The sequence below is a fragment of the Euleptes europaea genome, chromosome 4 (assembly GCF_029931775.1).
Source record: "Euleptes europaea isolate rEulEur1 chromosome 4, rEulEur1.hap1, whole genome shotgun sequence".
In the NCBI taxonomy this organism is placed as follows: domain Eukaryota; kingdom Metazoa; phylum Chordata; class Lepidosauria; order Squamata; family Sphaerodactylidae; genus Euleptes; species Euleptes europaea.
Genome location: NC_079315.1, coordinates 4,068,175 through 4,086,226, shown reverse-complemented (window position 1 = coordinate 4,086,226; position 18,052 = coordinate 4,068,175). Strand labels below are relative to the sequence as shown.

The 18,052-nt window shown below is 48.5% G+C and overlaps 1 protein-coding gene across 4 annotated transcripts in view; it reads left to right on the top strand.

Moving 5' to 3' along the window:
• DNM2 (dynamin 2) overlaps window positions 1-18,052 on the top strand; it is an 80,201-nt gene that overhangs the window by 24,709 nt on the left and 37,440 nt on the right. For 2 of the 4 annotated variants that reach the window (XM_056847892.1, XM_056847890.1), the window contains exons 2-10: window positions 5,374-5,447; window positions 6,657-6,806; window positions 7,789-7,992; window positions 9,303-9,401; window positions 10,010-10,170; window positions 11,641-11,783; window positions 13,021-13,156; window positions 14,213-14,280; window positions 17,647-17,785. In XM_056847892.1, the coding sequence (XP_056703870.1) occupies window positions 5,374-5,447; window positions 6,657-6,806; window positions 7,789-7,992; window positions 9,303-9,401; window positions 10,010-10,170; window positions 11,641-11,783; window positions 13,021-13,156; window positions 14,213-14,280; window positions 17,647-17,785 (1,174 nt within the window). The remainder of the gene's footprint in view (window positions 1-5,373; window positions 5,448-6,656; window positions 6,807-7,788; window positions 7,993-9,302; window positions 9,402-10,009; window positions 10,171-11,640; window positions 11,784-13,020; window positions 13,157-14,212; window positions 14,281-17,646; window positions 17,786-18,052) is intronic. The other 2 variants (XM_056847895.1, XM_056847891.1) reach the window with 1 other exon arrangement.

Sequence of the window (18,052 nt, the reverse complement as noted above, 5' to 3'; positions counted from 1 at the left end):
GGTCCCCAACCTTTTCGTGCCTGCAGGCACCTTTGGAATTATAGACGAAAACAGACGGTCACTTTAGCCTCCTTTATTCCCTGTTTCAGCCAGGATTCAGCCTGCGTTCGATCCTGGCTGAAACAGGAAATAAAGGAGGCTAAAGCGACCGTGCGTTTTCGCCCTATGACACAATGTGGTGGATGCAGCCACAAAATGGCTGCTGCAGGAAAGGTGTGGTTGAGTGCCATGGCGCCCATGGGCACCACGTTAGGGATCCCAGGTCTAGATCTAGGGGTGTTCGTTTCGCTTCTTTCTTTGGCTTTTGACTACGAGCATTAAACTTAATTAATGTTGAATGTTAAGTGTCCTGTTAGGTATTAATTTTGCGAACTTTCTCCAAGGCCCTCTTGGCAGAAAGGTATGGTAGGTGTTAAAAATAAGTATGCTTGAACAGGCCAACAGCGCATTCCTAAGGAGAGTTACTCCAGTCTAAGCCCATTGGAATGAATGGGCTTAGGCTGGAGTAACTCTCCTTAGGAATGCACTGCAAGCGTGTGCCGATGGGGAAGGGCCATAGCGCAGTGATACAGCATCTGCTTGGCATGCAGAAGGTCCCAGGTTCAATCCCCGGCATCTCCACTTAAAGGGAGTAGGCAAGTAGGTAGTGTGAAAGACCCCTGTCTGAGACCCCGGAGAGCCGCTGCTGGTCTGAGTAGACAATACTGACTTTGATGGACCAAAGGTCTGATTCAGTATAAGGCAGCTTCATGTGTTCATGTGATGAAGCTTTTGGGTTATGTTTAGGGATTTCCGATTTTCTTACAACTTTGCAAAATCGGTGTTTGTTTCCGACTGAAGAAAAAAAAATGGGGGGGGGGGGAGAAACGCAACCTAAAAGTTAGAGGAAACCAAAGGGGTTGAGCTAAACACTCCACTAAAAAAAACAAAAACATGTATTTTAGTATATTTTATTATATATTGTGCACAATTATATTTTGGTCATTGTACGTACTAACATCAACCGTATTATGTGTTGGTAATATTTGTAAACATTTCTGTACTTTTTTTTGTGTGTGTAAAGTGCCGTCAAGTCGCAGCCGACTTATGGTAACCCCTTTTGGGGTTTTCAAGGCAAGAGACTAACAGAGGTGGTTTGCCAGTGCCTTCCTCTGCACAGCAACCCTGGTATTCCTTGGTGGTCTCCCATCCAAATACTAACCAGGGCTGACCCTGCTTAGCTTCTGAGATCTGACGAGATCAGGCTTTTTAGGAAGCCTTATTTTAGGCCCTGTGTCTTTAAATATAATTGTGCACAATATATAATAAAATAAATGTATTTTTTATTGTTTCCACCTCCATTAAATAGCCCCTGTGCAAAGTGTCTACCAGCTCTGTTTCAGGCAGGATGCGTTCCTGCATTCTCACACATTACCAAATCAAGTTTGACCTCGGTTGCAATAGTCCACCAGTTCTGTCTGAGGCTTAATTGCGCTGCGCCAGAATAATGATGAAAAGGAGATCCCGCTCCCATCCCCGTCCGCTGATTCATACTTCCTGTTTACGTCCTTCAGCCAATTGCCAAAGGGCCTCTGTTGTATCACCGCTCGGGCTGCGAATTTTAATTGACAGATGAATCAGTGACGGCTTAGATGGATTGATCGGCAACGGCAGTTTCTGTCAGCGGATCTGGGAGGTTGTGTTCGAGACTCCTGGTGTGTTCCTGTAACGGAACACAAAAGAGATCAGCATTAGAAGAAGAGTTGGTTTTTATATGCCGACTTCCTCTACCACTTAAGGGAGATTCAAACCAGTTTACAGTCGCCTTCCCCTCCCCACAACAGACACCCTGTGAGGTAGGTGGGGCTCGCTTTGAGTGTACTTCCAACAGTCATAAGAACATAAGAAAAAGCCATGCTGGATCAGACCCAGGCCCATCAAGTCCAGCAGTCTGTTCACACAGTGGCCAACCAGGTCCCTCTATGAAGCCCGCAAGGAAGACAGCTGCAGCAGCATTATTATCCTGCCTGTCTTCCACAGCACCTAATATAATAGGCATTTTCCTCTGATGTTGGAGAAGAGTACGTATGCATCATGACTAGTAGCCATTTTGACTAGTAGCCGTGAATAGCTCTCTCCTCCATGAACATGTCCACTCCCTTCTTAAAGCTTTCCAAGTCAGTAGCCATCACCACATCCTGGGGCAGGAAGTTCCACAATTTAACAACGTCTTGTGTAAAGATGGCAGAGGTGGTGATGTTATTAGGGTCTCCTGGCGTGGTTACCTTGGAGGCTGAGGGGTGGATCTGGAGGGGTGCCTCAGCATCCATGCCACCTTAACCATCGTGGTTCTGTTCTATTTTTGGGCCAGGCATACTCTTGATTTGGATAGGAATGGGAGGGATGATCTGAGAACAGGGAGCTGCCTGTAGCTTAAATGTAATGCACATATTGAGTTACCTGTTGCGGTTTAGACTTGTAGGGGCTCTTCAACTGCATAGGGGCGGGCTCCTACTAGGGTGGTCCAGTCTCCTACTGCTGGATTTCGATGGCTTCCTTTTAATTCTGTTCTGTATTGTTTATGCTATATCTTGCCTTGGGAAGTGTGTTGCTCGCGTTTCTCCCCTAATTCTTTAATCCTTGCCCTATTATATTGTTCACCGGTTGTCTTATACTGTCTGATCGCATTATTTTTACATTCTGTAATCTGTCTTGACTCTCAGTGAGAAAGATGGGCTGTAAATAATTCTGTAGAATTCTTCTGTAAATGAATGGTTAATTGAACTATAGAATCATGGAGTTGGAAGGGGCCATACAGGCCATCTAGTCCAACCTCCTGCTCAATGCAGGATCACCCTAGAGCAGGGGTGGGGAACCTTTTTCCTGCCAAGGGCCATTTGCACATTTATGACATCATTCAGGGGCCATACCAGGTGTAGATCTCCCGGTGGGGGGGGGGAAGAGGCTAGGGTTGCCAGGTCTCCAGCCACCACCTGGAGGTTGGCAACCCCAGGGGAGGCCACACAGAGAAGGCCTGAGGGTGCCCCCACTCTCCCCTCCCAAGCGGAAGGGCAGCCATCAGTGTGCCCGAGCAAACGAGGTGCCAGGGGGGCGCAGCCCACAGTCAATCGGCAAGGGAGGAAGGAAAACAGAGAAAGAGAAAAAGGGAGGGAGGGAGAAAGGGAGAGAAAGGGAGAAAGAAATGGAGAGAGAGGGAGAAAGAAAGAAAAGGACGGAGGGAGACAAAGAAAAGGACGGAGGGAGACAAAGAAAAAGACTGAAAAAGAGGGAGAAAGAGTGACAGAAAAAGAGGAAGAAAAGAGAGAAAAGCCTTCCCCCACACACACACCTGCTGGCCCTGCACGACGGGGCCCCAGCCTCCCCTGCCCACACACATACCCGGCGGCGCACTGAGCCCCGCGCGACCGGGCCCGTCTCCATGCCCTTTCCTCCCCAGAGTCCACAAAAGGCCCCCCCCCCGAAGCCCGATCGGCTCCTGCATGCATGCTCTGCTGCCGGGAGCCACCAGCTTCTTTCCCCCTCCCTCTCGCTGCTCAACAGCTGACAGTCGGTGAGAGGAGGTTCAAAGGGCGCCGCAGCGATGCTGTAAGCCGTGGCACCAGGAACACCCTCTGGGAGGGTCGCCCTGCGCCCCGCCTCTGCAGCAGGGCCCCGGAGCTCCCGAGGGCCACAAAAAATGTCCTCAGGGGCCGCATACGGCCCCCGGGCCTGAGGTTCCCCACCCCTGATTTAAACCCATTATTGCGAGTCCTCTCCTCTGCTGCCAACAGGAACAGCTCCCTGCCCTCCACTAAGTGAAAGCCCTTCAGATACTTCAAGAGAGCAATCATGTCCCCCCTCAACCTCCTCTTCTCCAGCCTAAACATTCCCAGCTCCCTCAGCCTTTCCTTATAGGGCTCGGTCTCCAGGCCCCTCATCATCCTCGTTGCCCTCCTATGCACCCACTTGGTTCTGTCCACATCCTTTGTGAAGTGAGGCCTCCAGAACTGCACACAATACTCCAGGTGCGGCCTGACCAATGTAATGTCCAGTGGAACTATGACAACTTGCAATTTGGATGTTATGCTTCTGTTGATGCACCCCAAGATTGCACTAGCTTTTTTTGTTGCTTGATCACACTGAAGTGCGTGCCTAAAAACGAAAAGCCATTCATTCACATGGCTTGTAAGGGCGGGCACTGGGGAAGAAGACGAAGAAGAGCTGGTTTTTATATGCCGACTTTCTCTACCACTTAAGGGAGACTCAAACCGGCTTACAATCATCTTCCCTTCCTCTCTCCACAACAGACACCCTGTGAGGGGGGTGGGGCTGAGAGAGCTGTGACTGGCCCAAGGTCACCCAGCTGGGCTTGTGTGTAGGAGCAGGGAAACAAATCCACCATATTAGCCTCTGCTAATGTGGAGGAGTGGGGAATCAAACCTGGTTCTCCAGATCAGCATGGGTAACATGCTCATTGGAAGACGGGAAATTTGCTGGCAAATATGGATTTATCTCTGCATAATGCAGGAAATACTGCTTGCTGCTTGATATTGATTGATGTGTAATTCTTTATGTTGGCTGAGGAAAAGGCGCATGGAATTAACTTTGCGGGGGGAGGGAGTTCAAAAGGGAGATTTCGTTTAGGAGAGTTCTACTCGAGAAACCTGGAGGGCCTCTCGTTCTAGCAGACCCTCTACAGCGTGGTGTCAGGGTTGGGATTGGTGGACTCTGATCTGGAGAATCAGATTTGATTCCCCGTTCCTCCACGTGAGCGCCAGACTCTAATCTGGCGAACCAGATTGGTTTCCCCACTCCTCCACATGAAGCCTCTGCTGGGTGACCTTGGGCTAGTTGCAGTTCTCTCCAAACTCTCAGCCCCACCTACCTCACAAGGAGAGGAAGATGATTGTAAGCTGCTTTGAGACTCCTTTCGGTAGAGAAATACGGGGTTTAAAAACCAACTCTTCTTCTTATTGAAAAGGGGCCCAAGAGATAGATGTGGTTGAAAGATAATAGAAAATTGTAGTCACAATCTGTATATCAACCATTGTCAGTCCTAGGTTGGACCGGCTTCCAGCCGAAATTCAGTCTTCACGAGGAGTTTTAAATTGAACTCTGGGCATCAGAACTGTGCAAGTTACATTCTGTGCAACCAATCCATTAAACGCACAGTGGTTACCTTTTCTTCTTTGCTGTGCCCTTCTAAGATGTGCCAACTCTGCAGTCCATTTGGTTACCAATGAGCGGGATGTTTGGGCAGGGCGGGCACTCTCTTCCTGCTTGCAATAGGTCATGTATGCAGCGAGATTTAAAACGTGTTTATAATCTTCATGACCATTCCCTGTTTAAGTATTGAAATAAAACTATTTTGTTTTGTTTTTTAAATCGTTCCAGGGACTTCCTGCCTCGCGGTTCTGGAATTGTCACCCGGCGACCTCTCATCCTTCAACTTATCTTCTCTAAAACAGGTGTGTGGATTTTTCATGGTATTTAAGATAATATGTTTAAGCCCATAAACACATGAAGCTGCCTTATAGTGAATCAGACTCTTGGTCCATCAAAGTCAGTATTGTCTACTCAGATCGGCAGCGGCTCTCCAGGGTCTCAGGTGGAGGTCTTTTGCATCACCTACTTGCCTAGTCCCTTTAACTGGAGATGCCGGGGATTGAACCTGGGACCTTCTGCATGCTAAGTAGGCGCTCTACCACTGAGTCTTAGCCCCTCCCCAGAGAACTGCAGGGAAAACCAGCACAAGAACACACAAAGCTGCCTTATACTGAATCAGACCTTTGGTCTGTATTGTCTACTCAGACTGGCCAGTGGCTCTCTAGGATTTCCAGGAGAGGTCTTTTCCACCCCTTTCTGCCTGGTCATTTTAAAGTGGAGATGCCAGGGATTGAACCTGGGAATTTCTGCATGCCAAGCAGAGGCTCTTCCACTCAGCCACGACCCCGCCGTAATAAGCAGATAAAGCCCCAAACTGCAAAGTTTATCAGTCTGTTGTTGCATTTCTCAGCATTGGAAAAAACAAAGTTAACGCCTGAGTTTTTCAGCTAGCAGGAGTTCAGGTTCCTTGTTCACGACATCTTCTTTGTAGGGTTCTGTAAATAGTTGCCTGGCATGTCGCAAAATCTGGATCCAGAAAGGCTGCTTTTGCAGCTCTGTGCCTGCACCAGATTGCCTTTCCCTTGGATCATACTGTTTGCCTTAAGATTTAGAAACACAAAGAGGTGTTAAAAGTCTTTCGCTTGCAATGCAGGGATATATTTGAACACATGAAGCTGCCTTATACTGAATCAGACCCTTGGTCCATCAAAGTCAGTATTGTCTACTCTGACCGGCAGTGGCTCTCCGGGGTCTCAGGCAGAGGTCTTTCACATCACCCACTTGCCTGGTCTCTTTGACTGGAGAAGCTGGGGATTGAACCTGGGACCTTCTGCATTCCAAGCAGATGCTCTGCCACTGAGCCACAGTCCTTCCCGGTCTTGGTTAGAGGCCGAGGAGTTTGTTTGTTTTTTTGCTTGAGCTTCAGTACTCTTTCCATGTGAGCATTTCGTCAAGTCGTAGTTTGCAGAGTAAAATGCGTTCGGCCACAGATCTGGCCATCAGAATTAACGTCTGTGTCTTAAAAGCCCGCGTTCTTTCATCTCACATCAACATTTGTTTCCTCTTTGCAGAATATGCAGAATTTTTGCACTGCAAGTCCAAGAAGTTTACAGATTTTGATGAAGTTCGGCAGGAGATCGAAGCGGAGACTGACAGGGCCACGGGAACCAACAAAGGCATCTCTCCCATTCCCATTAACCTAAGGGTATATTCACCTCATGGTAAGTGTTGCTACCCTTGCCCTTAACGGGAGGAGGGGTCCGACCGCTAGCAGCGTGTTTTTGCGTTGTGTCTGGGCCTCTGGAAGCAGGCGTTGGCTTTTGAGGGTCATGGGATTATTGAAAGTGTAGTAGTAGTAGTACATTTATTGTGGCATTGCGCCAATAAAGATTAAGAACATAACAGCAATGTTACCACGGGTACGTTGATATTATTTAAAAGTTATGTCATATGAAATTGAAAGAGTTTATATAATTAAAATAATTTACAGTTAGGTAAAAAATGAACATTTTGACACATATTTAAAAAAAAAGAATTTTTTTTCTTTTTTTCCCCTTTCTCTTCTTCGTTTTTCGTAATTTCTTTGGATTTTATCGTAAAAGACTTTGACGAAGTTTATAGATTGCTGCACAGAATTTGGCGACCTCACTAATTTGGTGGGGATTTTCCTCCAAGAGGAGCTTCCTAACCGGAAATTTATCAGAATTATTGAAAGTGTTTTGGGAGAGGTGGTATCTTATCAGAAAGCAACACCGGCCTCATGCGCATGAACACATGAAGCAGCTGCCTTATACTGAATCAGACCCTTGGTCCATCAAAGTCAGTATTGTCTACTCAGACTGGCAGTGGCTCTCCAGGGTCTCAGGCTGAGGTCTTTCACATCACCTATCTGCCTGGTCCCTGTAACTGGAGATGCCGGGGATTGAACCTGGGATCTTTTGGATGCCAAGCAGATGCTCTATAAACTGAGCCACAGCCCCTTCTGAAACCTTGGGCCCTGGCACAGCCCCACCCAAGGATAAGCTGATGCCAGCCCTCCATGGGTGCCGGGGTAGATTTCCCTTCAGTGGCTGTGAAGCTCCTCTCCTTGTGTGGAAATGCTGTTCAGAGCTCCCTGAATCCCAGAACTGGCAACTTTGAGACAAAGCGTGTTCTTCTTTTCTGCTGGAGATTCTTATACTTTTTTGCTCATTTTCTTTACAGTGTTGAATTTAACTTTGATTGACCTCCCGGGTATCACTAAGGTGCCAGTAGGAGACCAGCCGCAAGACATCGAATACCAGATCAAAGATATGATTTTGCAGTTCATTAGCCGAGAGAGCAGCTTGATTCTCGCGGTGACTCCGGCGAACATGGACTTGGCCAACTCGGACGCTCTCAAAATGGCCAAAGAAGTTGACCCACAAGGTAAAGGGGGTCTTTTCCTTTCACCTGCCGCACCAGCTGAGTTCCGTGCCAGAGTCAGACGGGACCCCCAGATATCGCTCTCAACAGCCTTCCTGGCTACTCCTCGATGGAGAGATCCTATGTGTCAAGGGCTCAAAGGAGAATTTTCTCGTGGGTCACATGAACACATGAAGCTGCCTTATACTGAATCAGGCCCTTGGTCCATCCAAGTCAGTATTGTCTACTCAGACTGGCCGCAGCTCTCCAGAGTCTCAGGCAGAGGTCTTTCACATCACCTACTTGCCTGGTCCCTTTAAGTGGAGATGCCGGGGATTGAACCTGGGACCTTCTGCATGCCAAGCAGATGCTCTACCACTGAGCCACAGCCCGCCCTGGGAAACCAGTTTATTTACTTAATTTATACCTTACCTTTCTCCCCAACGGGGATCCAGGGTGGCTTACATCATTCTCCTCTCCCATTTTATCCTCACAACAACCCGGTGAGGTAGTTTAGGCTGAGAGGATGTGAATGGCGCGAGGTCACCCAGCAAACTTCCGTGGCAGAGTGTGGGACTCGAACCTGGGTCTCCCAGATGCTAGTCTGACTCTCCAGCCATTACCCCATGCTGGTTCTGAAATGTTAACATAAAGTCATAGTGAAGTCATAAGATTAAGCAGAGTTGGTTTTATACACCGACTCTTTCTGCCTTTTAAGGAGAATCAAATCGGCTTACAATCTCCTTCCCTTCCTCTCCCCACAACAGACATCTTGTGAGGTAGGTGGGGCTGAGAGAGTTCGGAGAGAGCTGTGACTAGCCCAAGGTCACCCAAGCAGGCTTCATGTGGAGGAGTGGGGAATCGAACCCGGTTCACCAGATTAGAGTCCACCCCTCATGAGGAGGAGTGGTGAACCCTGGTTCTTTAGATTAGAGTCTGCTGCTCATCTGGAGGAGTGGGGAAACAAACCTAGTTCACCAGATTAGTCTGCCACTTGTGGAGGAGTGGGGAATCAAACTCGGTTCTCCAGATTAGAGTCAACTGCTCCTAACCACTACACCACACTGGCTCTCAGTTGGACACTGGCTCCCAGTTAAGACGGCTGGAACTTTGAAAAACAAAGCAGTATGCCATAGAATAATTCCAGCCCTAATCTTTAATTCTGCCCAGTATCGTAAAGTAGTTCGAAGAATCAAAAAGTCTGCCAATTTGAGAAGACCCTGCTCAGTCACGTTGAGATGCCTAGAAATGTGAGTTTAGCAAAGTCTGTTGTGATATATTCTATGCCTGTGCTAGACAGTGTCCCCGGCTTAGCAGTTCTGTTTCTCTCTTAGGGCTAAGGACGATCGGGGTGATGACCAAGCTAGACCTGATGGATGAAGGCACCGATGCCAGAGATGTCCTGGAAAACAAGCTCTTACCTCTGCGGCGAGGTAGAAATCTATTCTCGCTGTTCTGTTGAATGAACTCAGTCTGGTGGCAGCAGGCAGATTCATGGTTTTGCATTTCACAGAAGTCATGTTTGAATGGAAGTGAGTACGTGGGTTCAGTTAGATGGTTCCCAGCTGTCATGCAGTGTTCATTTACGGTGTTCTCAGTTGGGTGTTAGAGGAAGTGAAAGTAGTCATCCGTAAAGAAATCTGTTCCCTATTGTCATAAGAACATAAGAAAGGCCCTGCTGGATCAGACCAAGGCCCATCCAGTCTAGCAGTCTGTTCACACAGTGGCCAACCAGGTCCCTCCAGGAAGCCCACAAAAAAGACGACTGCAGCAGCATTATCCTGCCTGTGTTCCACAGCACCTCATATAAGGGGCATGCTCCTCTGATCCTGGAGAGAATAGGTATGCATCATGACTGGTATCCATTTTTACTAGTAGCCATGAATAACCCTCTCCTCCATGCACATGTCCTTTTTGAACTGAGGCCTCCAGAACTGCTGCTGTCGTTAGAGTTGATGCCGGGGAGGGGGGAACGTGCGTGAGGGGGTGGCAGGGCAGAAGCGTCAAGCCAAAACTAACCTTTGGAGCTGTCCCCTCGCAGGCTACATCGGAGTTGTGAACCGGAGCCAGAAGGACATCGATGGCAAGAAGGACATCCGGGCCGCTCTGGCCGCTGAGCGCAAGTTCTTCCTTTCCCACCCTGCTTACAGACACATGGCCGACCGCATGGGAACTCCCCATTTGCAGAAGGTCCTCAACCAGGTAGGTGGTGGTGGGGCAGCCTCTCTCTGCCTGCCTGCATCTTTGTTTGTGCTTAGCTGAACAGCAGGGCGAGCCCTTCCCTCAGATGCTTGGAGAGGAGGTGAAGAAGAAGAAGAGTCGGTTTTTATAGGCCGACTTTCTCTACCACTTAAGGAAGAATCAAACTGGATTACAATCCCCTTCCCTTCCCCTCCCCACAACAGACACCATTTGAGGTAGGTGGGGCTGAGCGAGTGTGACTAGGAGTGGGGAAACAAATCCAGTTCACCAGATTAGCGTCTGCCGCTCATGTGGAGGAGTGGGAAATCAAACCTGATTCTCCAGATCAGACTCCACCACTCCAAACCACCGCTCTTAACCACTACACCACACTGAGCCTCTCAGCCAAAGTGACCCAAGCACTCTGCTCATCTTCGGGGGCCCTGCTTCAGTTGCCCCTGCCACCTGAGGCTAAGTGGGCGGCAGCCCGACAAAGGGCCTTCTTGGTGGTAGCCCCAGAGCCCTAGGGAGATTCATCTGTCTCCCTCTATCGGTGGCTTCCACCAGAGGGTGAAAAATCCAGTGATCAATAGAAAGTGTGTGGGTTAAAGAAGGCAATGCATGTGACCGGTGCTCTATAGACAGGTAGAAGAAAAAGGGTTGGTTTTTATATGCCGACTTTCTCTACCAGTTAAGAGAGACTCAAACTGGCTTACAGTCACCTTCCCTTCCCCTCCCCACAGCAGACATCCTGTGAGGTAGGTGGGGCTGAGAGAGCTCTAACAGAGCTGTAACTTGTCCAAGGTCTCCCAGCTGACTTTCATATGGAGGAGTGGGGAAACAAATTCAGTTCACTAGATTAGCCTCTGCCGGTCATATGGAAAAGTGGGGAATCAAACCCAGTTCTCCACCGCTCCAAACCACCGCTCTTAACCACTACACCATGCTGGCTCTCAAAGTGATGTTAATTTTCTGGCACTACTGGTTTCAATACATCAATTTCCGGCAGCAGATGCATTGCTGGGGATCTCCAGCTGTGGGCTGCTTAATAAACCTGCTTAGCAAAGGCGAGCTCCTTGAAACAGGAAACGAAAATGGAGAGAGGAAAGGTGGTGAAAATGATGGAGAGCTCCCAAGAGAGCTCCCATGTTTTGAGCTTTTGATAATGCTTTGCCCCAAATAATTTGCACCAGAATGAAAGGCTACAGGAGAGAGTAGCTAAAATGACTTAACCGAGGCTATAGTACTTTGGTCACATAATGAGAAGACCCCTGGAAAAGACAATAAGGCTAGGAAAAGTGGAAGGCAGCAGGAAAGGGGCTTCTTGGTGGTGGCCCCAGAGCCCTAGGGAGATTCATCTGTCTCCCTCTATTGGTGGCTTCCAGCAGGGGGTGAAGACTTGTGATGGCCTGAATGTATGATTCTGTTTAAGGCAGCTTCATTTGTGCTTACCTGCGTGTGACAATTGGCCCTCTCCCGTTTACCCCCCAGCAACTGACAAACCATATTCGGGAGACTCTGCCTTCGCTGCGTAGCAAACTACAGAGCCAGTTGCTTTCCCTAGAGAAAGAGGTGGAGGAATACAAGAACTTCCGCCCGGATGACCCGACGCGGAAAACCAAAGCCTTGTTGCAGTAAGTCAGTCCTTTCTTGTGTGCATGTTTTTTTTTGGGGGGGGGGTCACACCCATGTCCTTTAAAGGGCCCGAAATGTCACTCTTTGTTTTGGGGAGACGGCAGCCTGTTGTGGTGAGAATCCGGAAGCGATTCCGCATAAGGGAAACCCTGCTGGATCATACCAAAAGACATAGTCCCTCCCCCTGCACAATGCAGGAAGTTCACAACTACTTCCCCCCCAAACACACACCCAGTGACCCCTACTCCATGCCCAGAAGTTGGCCAAGATGCCCTCCCTCTCATGAACTGCCTAAGGTCATAGAATCAGCATTGCTGACAGAAAGATGTATTTATACAGTCCTTGGAGATGTATGTATGTATTTATTTATTTATCGAATTTGTATCCTGCCCTCCCTAACAAGCCGGCCCAGGGCAGGTAACATCATTAAAACATAACACACAATCCAATAAAACAATAAAAGCTGCAATAAAAGCCTCAAACCCCATAACAGACCCCATAGCAAAGATGGCACGCAAATTTACTGAACTGTGGGCCCCATACTGGTGGCACCCCTTCCACTCACATTGGAAGAGGGGGGAGGCCAGTAATGATGGCATCTGCGGCCTTCCTCGGTTGTAGGCGTGGCGGAAAAGCTCTGTCTTGCAGGCCCTGCAGAACTCTTTAAGGTCCCGCAGGGCCCTGATGGCACCAGGCATAGCATCCCACCAGGCCATAGCCAGGGCCGAGAAAGCCCTGGCTCTCGTCAAGGACAGCTGTACGCTATTAGGGCCGGGGACCACCGGCAGATTCTTGTTGGACGATCCTAGTGTCCTTTGGGGGGTATACCAGGAGAGGTGGTCCCGAAGATACGAAGGTCCCACACTGTATAAGTCTTTAAAGGTCAAAACCAGCACCTTTGATGGAGAGCTGGTGTTCCCGAAGGCATTTTTAGTCGCTGCTCCACAGTTGATGTTCAGACATTGTCCGCAGCCTGGATTCGATCAGCTCAAAAAGATCCTTTTATGTGGGCGGTATTTGGACAGCCAGGATTAGGCGGCAGAGTTCTCAGTTAACAAAGTCTATTATTCTCCCTGCTAATTACATCCTTTGAGTTACCCAGGGTTGTCTTTTTTGGGGGACCAGCATCTTAAAAAGCTCAAAAGTTATTTGAGGAACAAAAAATCTCAGTCGGCCCGCTTGCTCAGTGGGCTTCAGCAACCTTGTCAAGCCGGGTCCCGTTTTCTCTCCGGGCAGGATGGTCCAGCAGTTTGCCGTGGACTTCGAGAAGCGGATCGAAGGTTCTGGGGACCAGGTAGACACGCTGGAGCTCTCCGGCGGAGCGCGGATCAACCGCATCTTCCACGAGAGGTTCCCCTTTGAGTTGGTCAAGGTAAATCTGACGGGGGATGTTTGTCTCCAGGTGGCAGGTGGCAGCCCCTTGTGGAGGCTGGTGCTTGAGGTCTCACGCGGCCTAGTCTTGGCTAGCAAGCCTTAGCAAACCTGTTCAGCCGGAGTTTGCCATTTCTCATTGAGTCTTCCCAAGTTCAGCCTCCGAGTACTGCTGAGCTTCTTTGGGGCAACAAGCAATGCAAACGTCCCTTCACAACAGCCACCTAATGCTTCTGGTGCTGTTCAGACAGAAATTTCTAAAACGCACACCGTAAAGTAAGAAAGTAGATTCCTTTAAAATGTGGTGTTGGAGGAGAGTGTTAGAAGAAGAAGTGTTGGTTTTTATGTGCCAACTTTCTCTACCACTTAAGAATCCAACCAGCTTACAGTCACCTTCCCTTCCCCTTCCCACAACAGACACCCTATGAGATAGGTGGGGCTGAGAGAGTGTGACTAGCCCAAGGTCATCCAGCTGGCTTCATGTGGAGGAGTGGGGAAACAAATTCAGTTTGCCAGATTATCCACCGCCACTCGTGGGGGAATGGGCATCAAACCCGGTTCTCCAGATCAGAGTCCACCACTCCAAACCACCGCTCTTAACCACTACACCACACTGGATGCGAATACCCTGGACTGCCAAAAAAACAAATCAGTGGTTACAGATCAAATCAAGCCCGAACTGACCCTAGAAGCTAAACTGACTAAACTGAGGCTAACGTACTTTGGTCACATTATGAGAAGACAAGAATCACTGGAAAAGACAATCATGCTAGGAAAAGTTGAGGGCAGCGGGAAGAGAGGAAGACCCAACAAGAGATGGATTGACTCTTTAAAGGGAGCCACGGCCCTCAGTTTGCAAGACCTGAGCAAGGCTGTTAAGGATAGGACATTTTAGAGGACTTTGATTCATACGGTCGCCATGAGTCGGAAGCGACTTGACAGCACTTAACACACACAAAGTAAAATTATTCAGATTTAAAAATCCAGCATTTCTAACCAAGCGGGGAGGGATTGTGCTGCTGCTCGGGTTCTTCAGCTTGGCGTCTCTGTCTTTCAGATGGAGTTTGATGAGAAGGACCTGCGACGAGAAATCAGCTATGCGATCAAAAACATCCACGGTGTCAGGCAAGTGTTGGGGCAGTGGTTGAGCGGGACATGGCAGAGCCGCCTATCGGTTGTTCTCTGCTGACGAGACTGCCGGGTGGCACTCCTCTCTGGCCTCCACGGCTGGCTGGCAGCCCAAGACGTGTCGCTGAAGTAAGTTTAAGGTCAGAATGAAGCCAAGGTTCTATCAAAGCTGAAGTGTAGCTACAAGCCTTCAAACATAGACTAAAGGTCATAATTTTCAACTGAGAAGGATGGCCTTAATCTGCAAACTAAATCAAGACCAGTTTTGCTCCTGCTGGATGCAAAAAAGTGATAAGAAATTATCATACCTAGGTCTATCTAAGGATACCTCATTAAGTATGGAAAAAAGAGAATCTATATTAACCATCAAGAATTATATTAAAAAATTAGATTATTCCAGCTCTATAATGCGTGCTCGGAGAGTATGTTCTACCCAGTTTGGGATATCCTTCCATCTCTGCGAACCCTGCTTATTTTAGCAACCTAACAGTCCCTTGTTACCGCAGAGCTTTTATGCTCTCTCATTTGAATGCCGCTCCTTCACTGGTGTTAAATGGAAGACATGATAAGTTACCTTATTCAAATAGATTTTGCCCATGTGATCTGAAGAGAGTTGACACACTATTTCATATGATGTTGGAATGTCCCCAGTACAGTTCTTATTGCGATCGATGGATTACCCCTATTTTAATCACATTACCTGCCACCGTAGCAAAAGATAAAACAGTCCCCTTTTTGCTGGTGGATGGAGATCCAAGAACAATATTGGCAATGGCCAAGTATCTCTCCACCATATTTTCCTTAAATATATCTCTCTCCACCATATTTTCCTTAAACAAAGGCTCCCCATTTACTGCTCGAGACCTTTGGGTCATGGGAGCTTGAAAAAGAAAAGGAAAAAGGCTGGCTAGCAACCAGGCCGGGGAAGCTTTGGCTACAGGTAGCTTCTCTGTTCTGTCCGAGTCGAAAGGAAGAGTTGTGTGCCGAAGCAGGGAAATAGAATGGTTGTCATCCGTCGCTGCTCCTGTGGCCGCACACTTTAGAGGAAGAAGAGTTGGTTTATATATGCCGACTTTCTCTACCACTTAAAGAGATAATCAAACTGGCTTACAATCACCTTCCCTTCTCCTCAGACACCCTGTGAGGTAGGTGGGGCTGAGAGAGCTGTGACAAGCCCAAGGTCACCCAGCTGGCTTCATTTGGGGAAGCGGGGAAATCAATCCGGTTCACCAGATTAGCGTCCGCCACTCGTATGGAGGAGTGGAGAATCAAACCCAGTTCTCCAGACCAGAGTCCACGACTCAAAACCACTGATCTTAACCACTACACCACACTGGCTCTCCAGTGGCAGGAAATGATGCAAGGGGAGATAGGCGAGGAGGGGAGGGGAAGACAACTGGGCTGCATGGCCCCAACGAGGGCTCCTAGTTCAGCTAGACTGAATGGCCTGCCACTCCAAAGATCTTCCTGTTTGGTTTGCCCCAGGAAGCAGAGATGCAGCTGAGGAAAAGGCTGGTTTACCCAATGCCTGGGCTGCTCGAACTCTGCCTAGGAATGAAGGTTTTCAGGACTGAGAGACAAGGTGGGAAGTTCTGCTGTCCTGTCGTATCATGAGAAGTTCACTCGTTCCTGTTAATCCTGCCTTGTTGGGGATAATATGCCAGATTGCTGGTTGCTGGAGCAGTCTGCCCAGCTCTTCTTCTCGCCACCTTTCTTCTTCAGTGCCCCTTCGTTCTTACGAGTTATGTGGGGGGGCTTTGCCTGCCCCCCCCCATAGCCTTGCCCCTTTCTTCTTGCAGCCTGCCGGTTGTCTTATTCTGAACAAGAAGAGAAACTTCTGTAAATTCAAGATCTGAATTGCAAAATACCTTCTTGTAGCAGAGATTCCTGTGTTTTCCTCTCCCCTTAACCAGATAATTTACTCTCCCCATAACCAGATAATTTATTCTTGCGTCCACATAGAGAATCTGAACTAATTAGCTTTCTGAGATTTTTTTTTTTAAACTCTTATCCCCAGATGTCTCCAGGATTTGTTAGATTAAAAGTTGTTTTCAACCTTTACTTTTTTGGTGGTACAAACAAGTTCATTGTGGGCTCCGTTCTTTGAACTTGTGCCAACAAACCTGGCAGAAAACCTCTCTTTAGCAGGCAAGATGCTAGAAGATATAAGCGCATGAAAGTCAACTCTGTAGCAACTGCAGAAACAAGTGCCGAAAATCTCCCAGCATTTCTTAACTGTATATGAATAACTGAAATGTAAAGCAAACCAGGTTTCAGAGTGTTGGTTTAAACTGCTTTTAGGAACGATTCTATAAAGCGCACACAGACACAGAATTTTTACCCAATCTCTTCTGAGAGTTCCATCCAGAGAAATCTGATGTGAGAAGCACATCAATGCATTTATGTAGAAAAACAGCAATCATATCTTAACGCCAAGTCTTTTCTGACTTAAACATGTGATCATCATTTAGATAAATAATTGGTTCTTAACTATTGACGAGAAGCAGGTGGATTCTAAAAGGCATCTAACACCTGGTCGTTATCATTTTTCGATCAAGGTCAGGCCAAACTTAACTCTTAATCTCTATTACAAGGCAATAAATCTAGTATTTCTGTCACTGTTTCTCATTAGCTGTCAAAGATAAAAGCAAAAACCTCATGCAATCAGTTTGCGCAATAGACGAACCTGATATGAGCTCACCTCTACATGATCAGTAAGAAATCTGGTGATACAAGCAAAATCTTGCTACCCCCTTTTTCATGGTGCCCTCGTTGTGCCCCTTAGGTGGAATTATTTAGTTGAACCTTGTGACATTTCCGGCTAAAAATCCGGAAGAACTTCCTAACAGAGTGGTTCCTCAGTGGAGCAGGCTTCCTCGGGAGGTGGTGGGCTCTCCTTCTTTGGAGGTTTTTAAGCAGAAGCTAGATGGCTGTCTGTCAGCCATGCTGATTCCATGAACTTAGGCAGAAAGAGGGAGGGCAGAAAGAGATGAGTCAGGGTTCGGCTCTCGTGGCCCTTTCCTGCATGCCCAGGGTAGTGCTGGTCGCCACTTTGGGCTCAGGAAGGAATTTTCCTCCTGGCCAGACTGGCCAGGGATCCTGGAGGTTTTTTGCCTTACTCTGGGCAAAGAGCAGGGGTCACTGGACGAGTGGTGCGGGGAGGTAGTTGTGAATTTCCTGCAGTGTACAGGGGGTTGGACTAGATTGCCTCGGGGGCTGTGGTTCTACGAAGTCACCGGCAGAGACTCTGACGGGGAGGGCTGGCAGAGGGGGGAGGAGAGGGCTTTCTTGAGCATTGTCGGCCTTTCACCGTGTGTTCTGTTCCCCCCCTTGTTTTTCTCCCCTGTGTGCGGATGACTGTAGGACGGGGCTGTTCACACCAGACTTGGCCTTTGAGGCCATTGTGAAAAAGCAGGTGGTGAAGCTGAAAGAGCCTTGCCTGAAATGTGTCGACCTGGTCATCCAGGAGCTAATCAATACAGTTAGACAGTGTACCAGTAAGGTATTTGAACAAGCTGGAGGCAACCCGGCCCCCTCCCCGAGGGGCTTGGGAAGACTCTCCGAGACCGCCACTCTCCAAGCTGGTCCCGCTTGCCTAGCGCAACCTCCAGGAAGACCTCTCGTAAAATCTTGATTGGCTGCAGGGGAGCGGCTAGGCTGCGTATGCCTCTGAAGCAGGGGTCCCCAAATATTTTGAGCCCGTGGGCTCCTTTGGAATTCCGCCGCGCGGAGGCGAGCACAGCTGCAAAATGGCTGCCGCGGGAGGCGG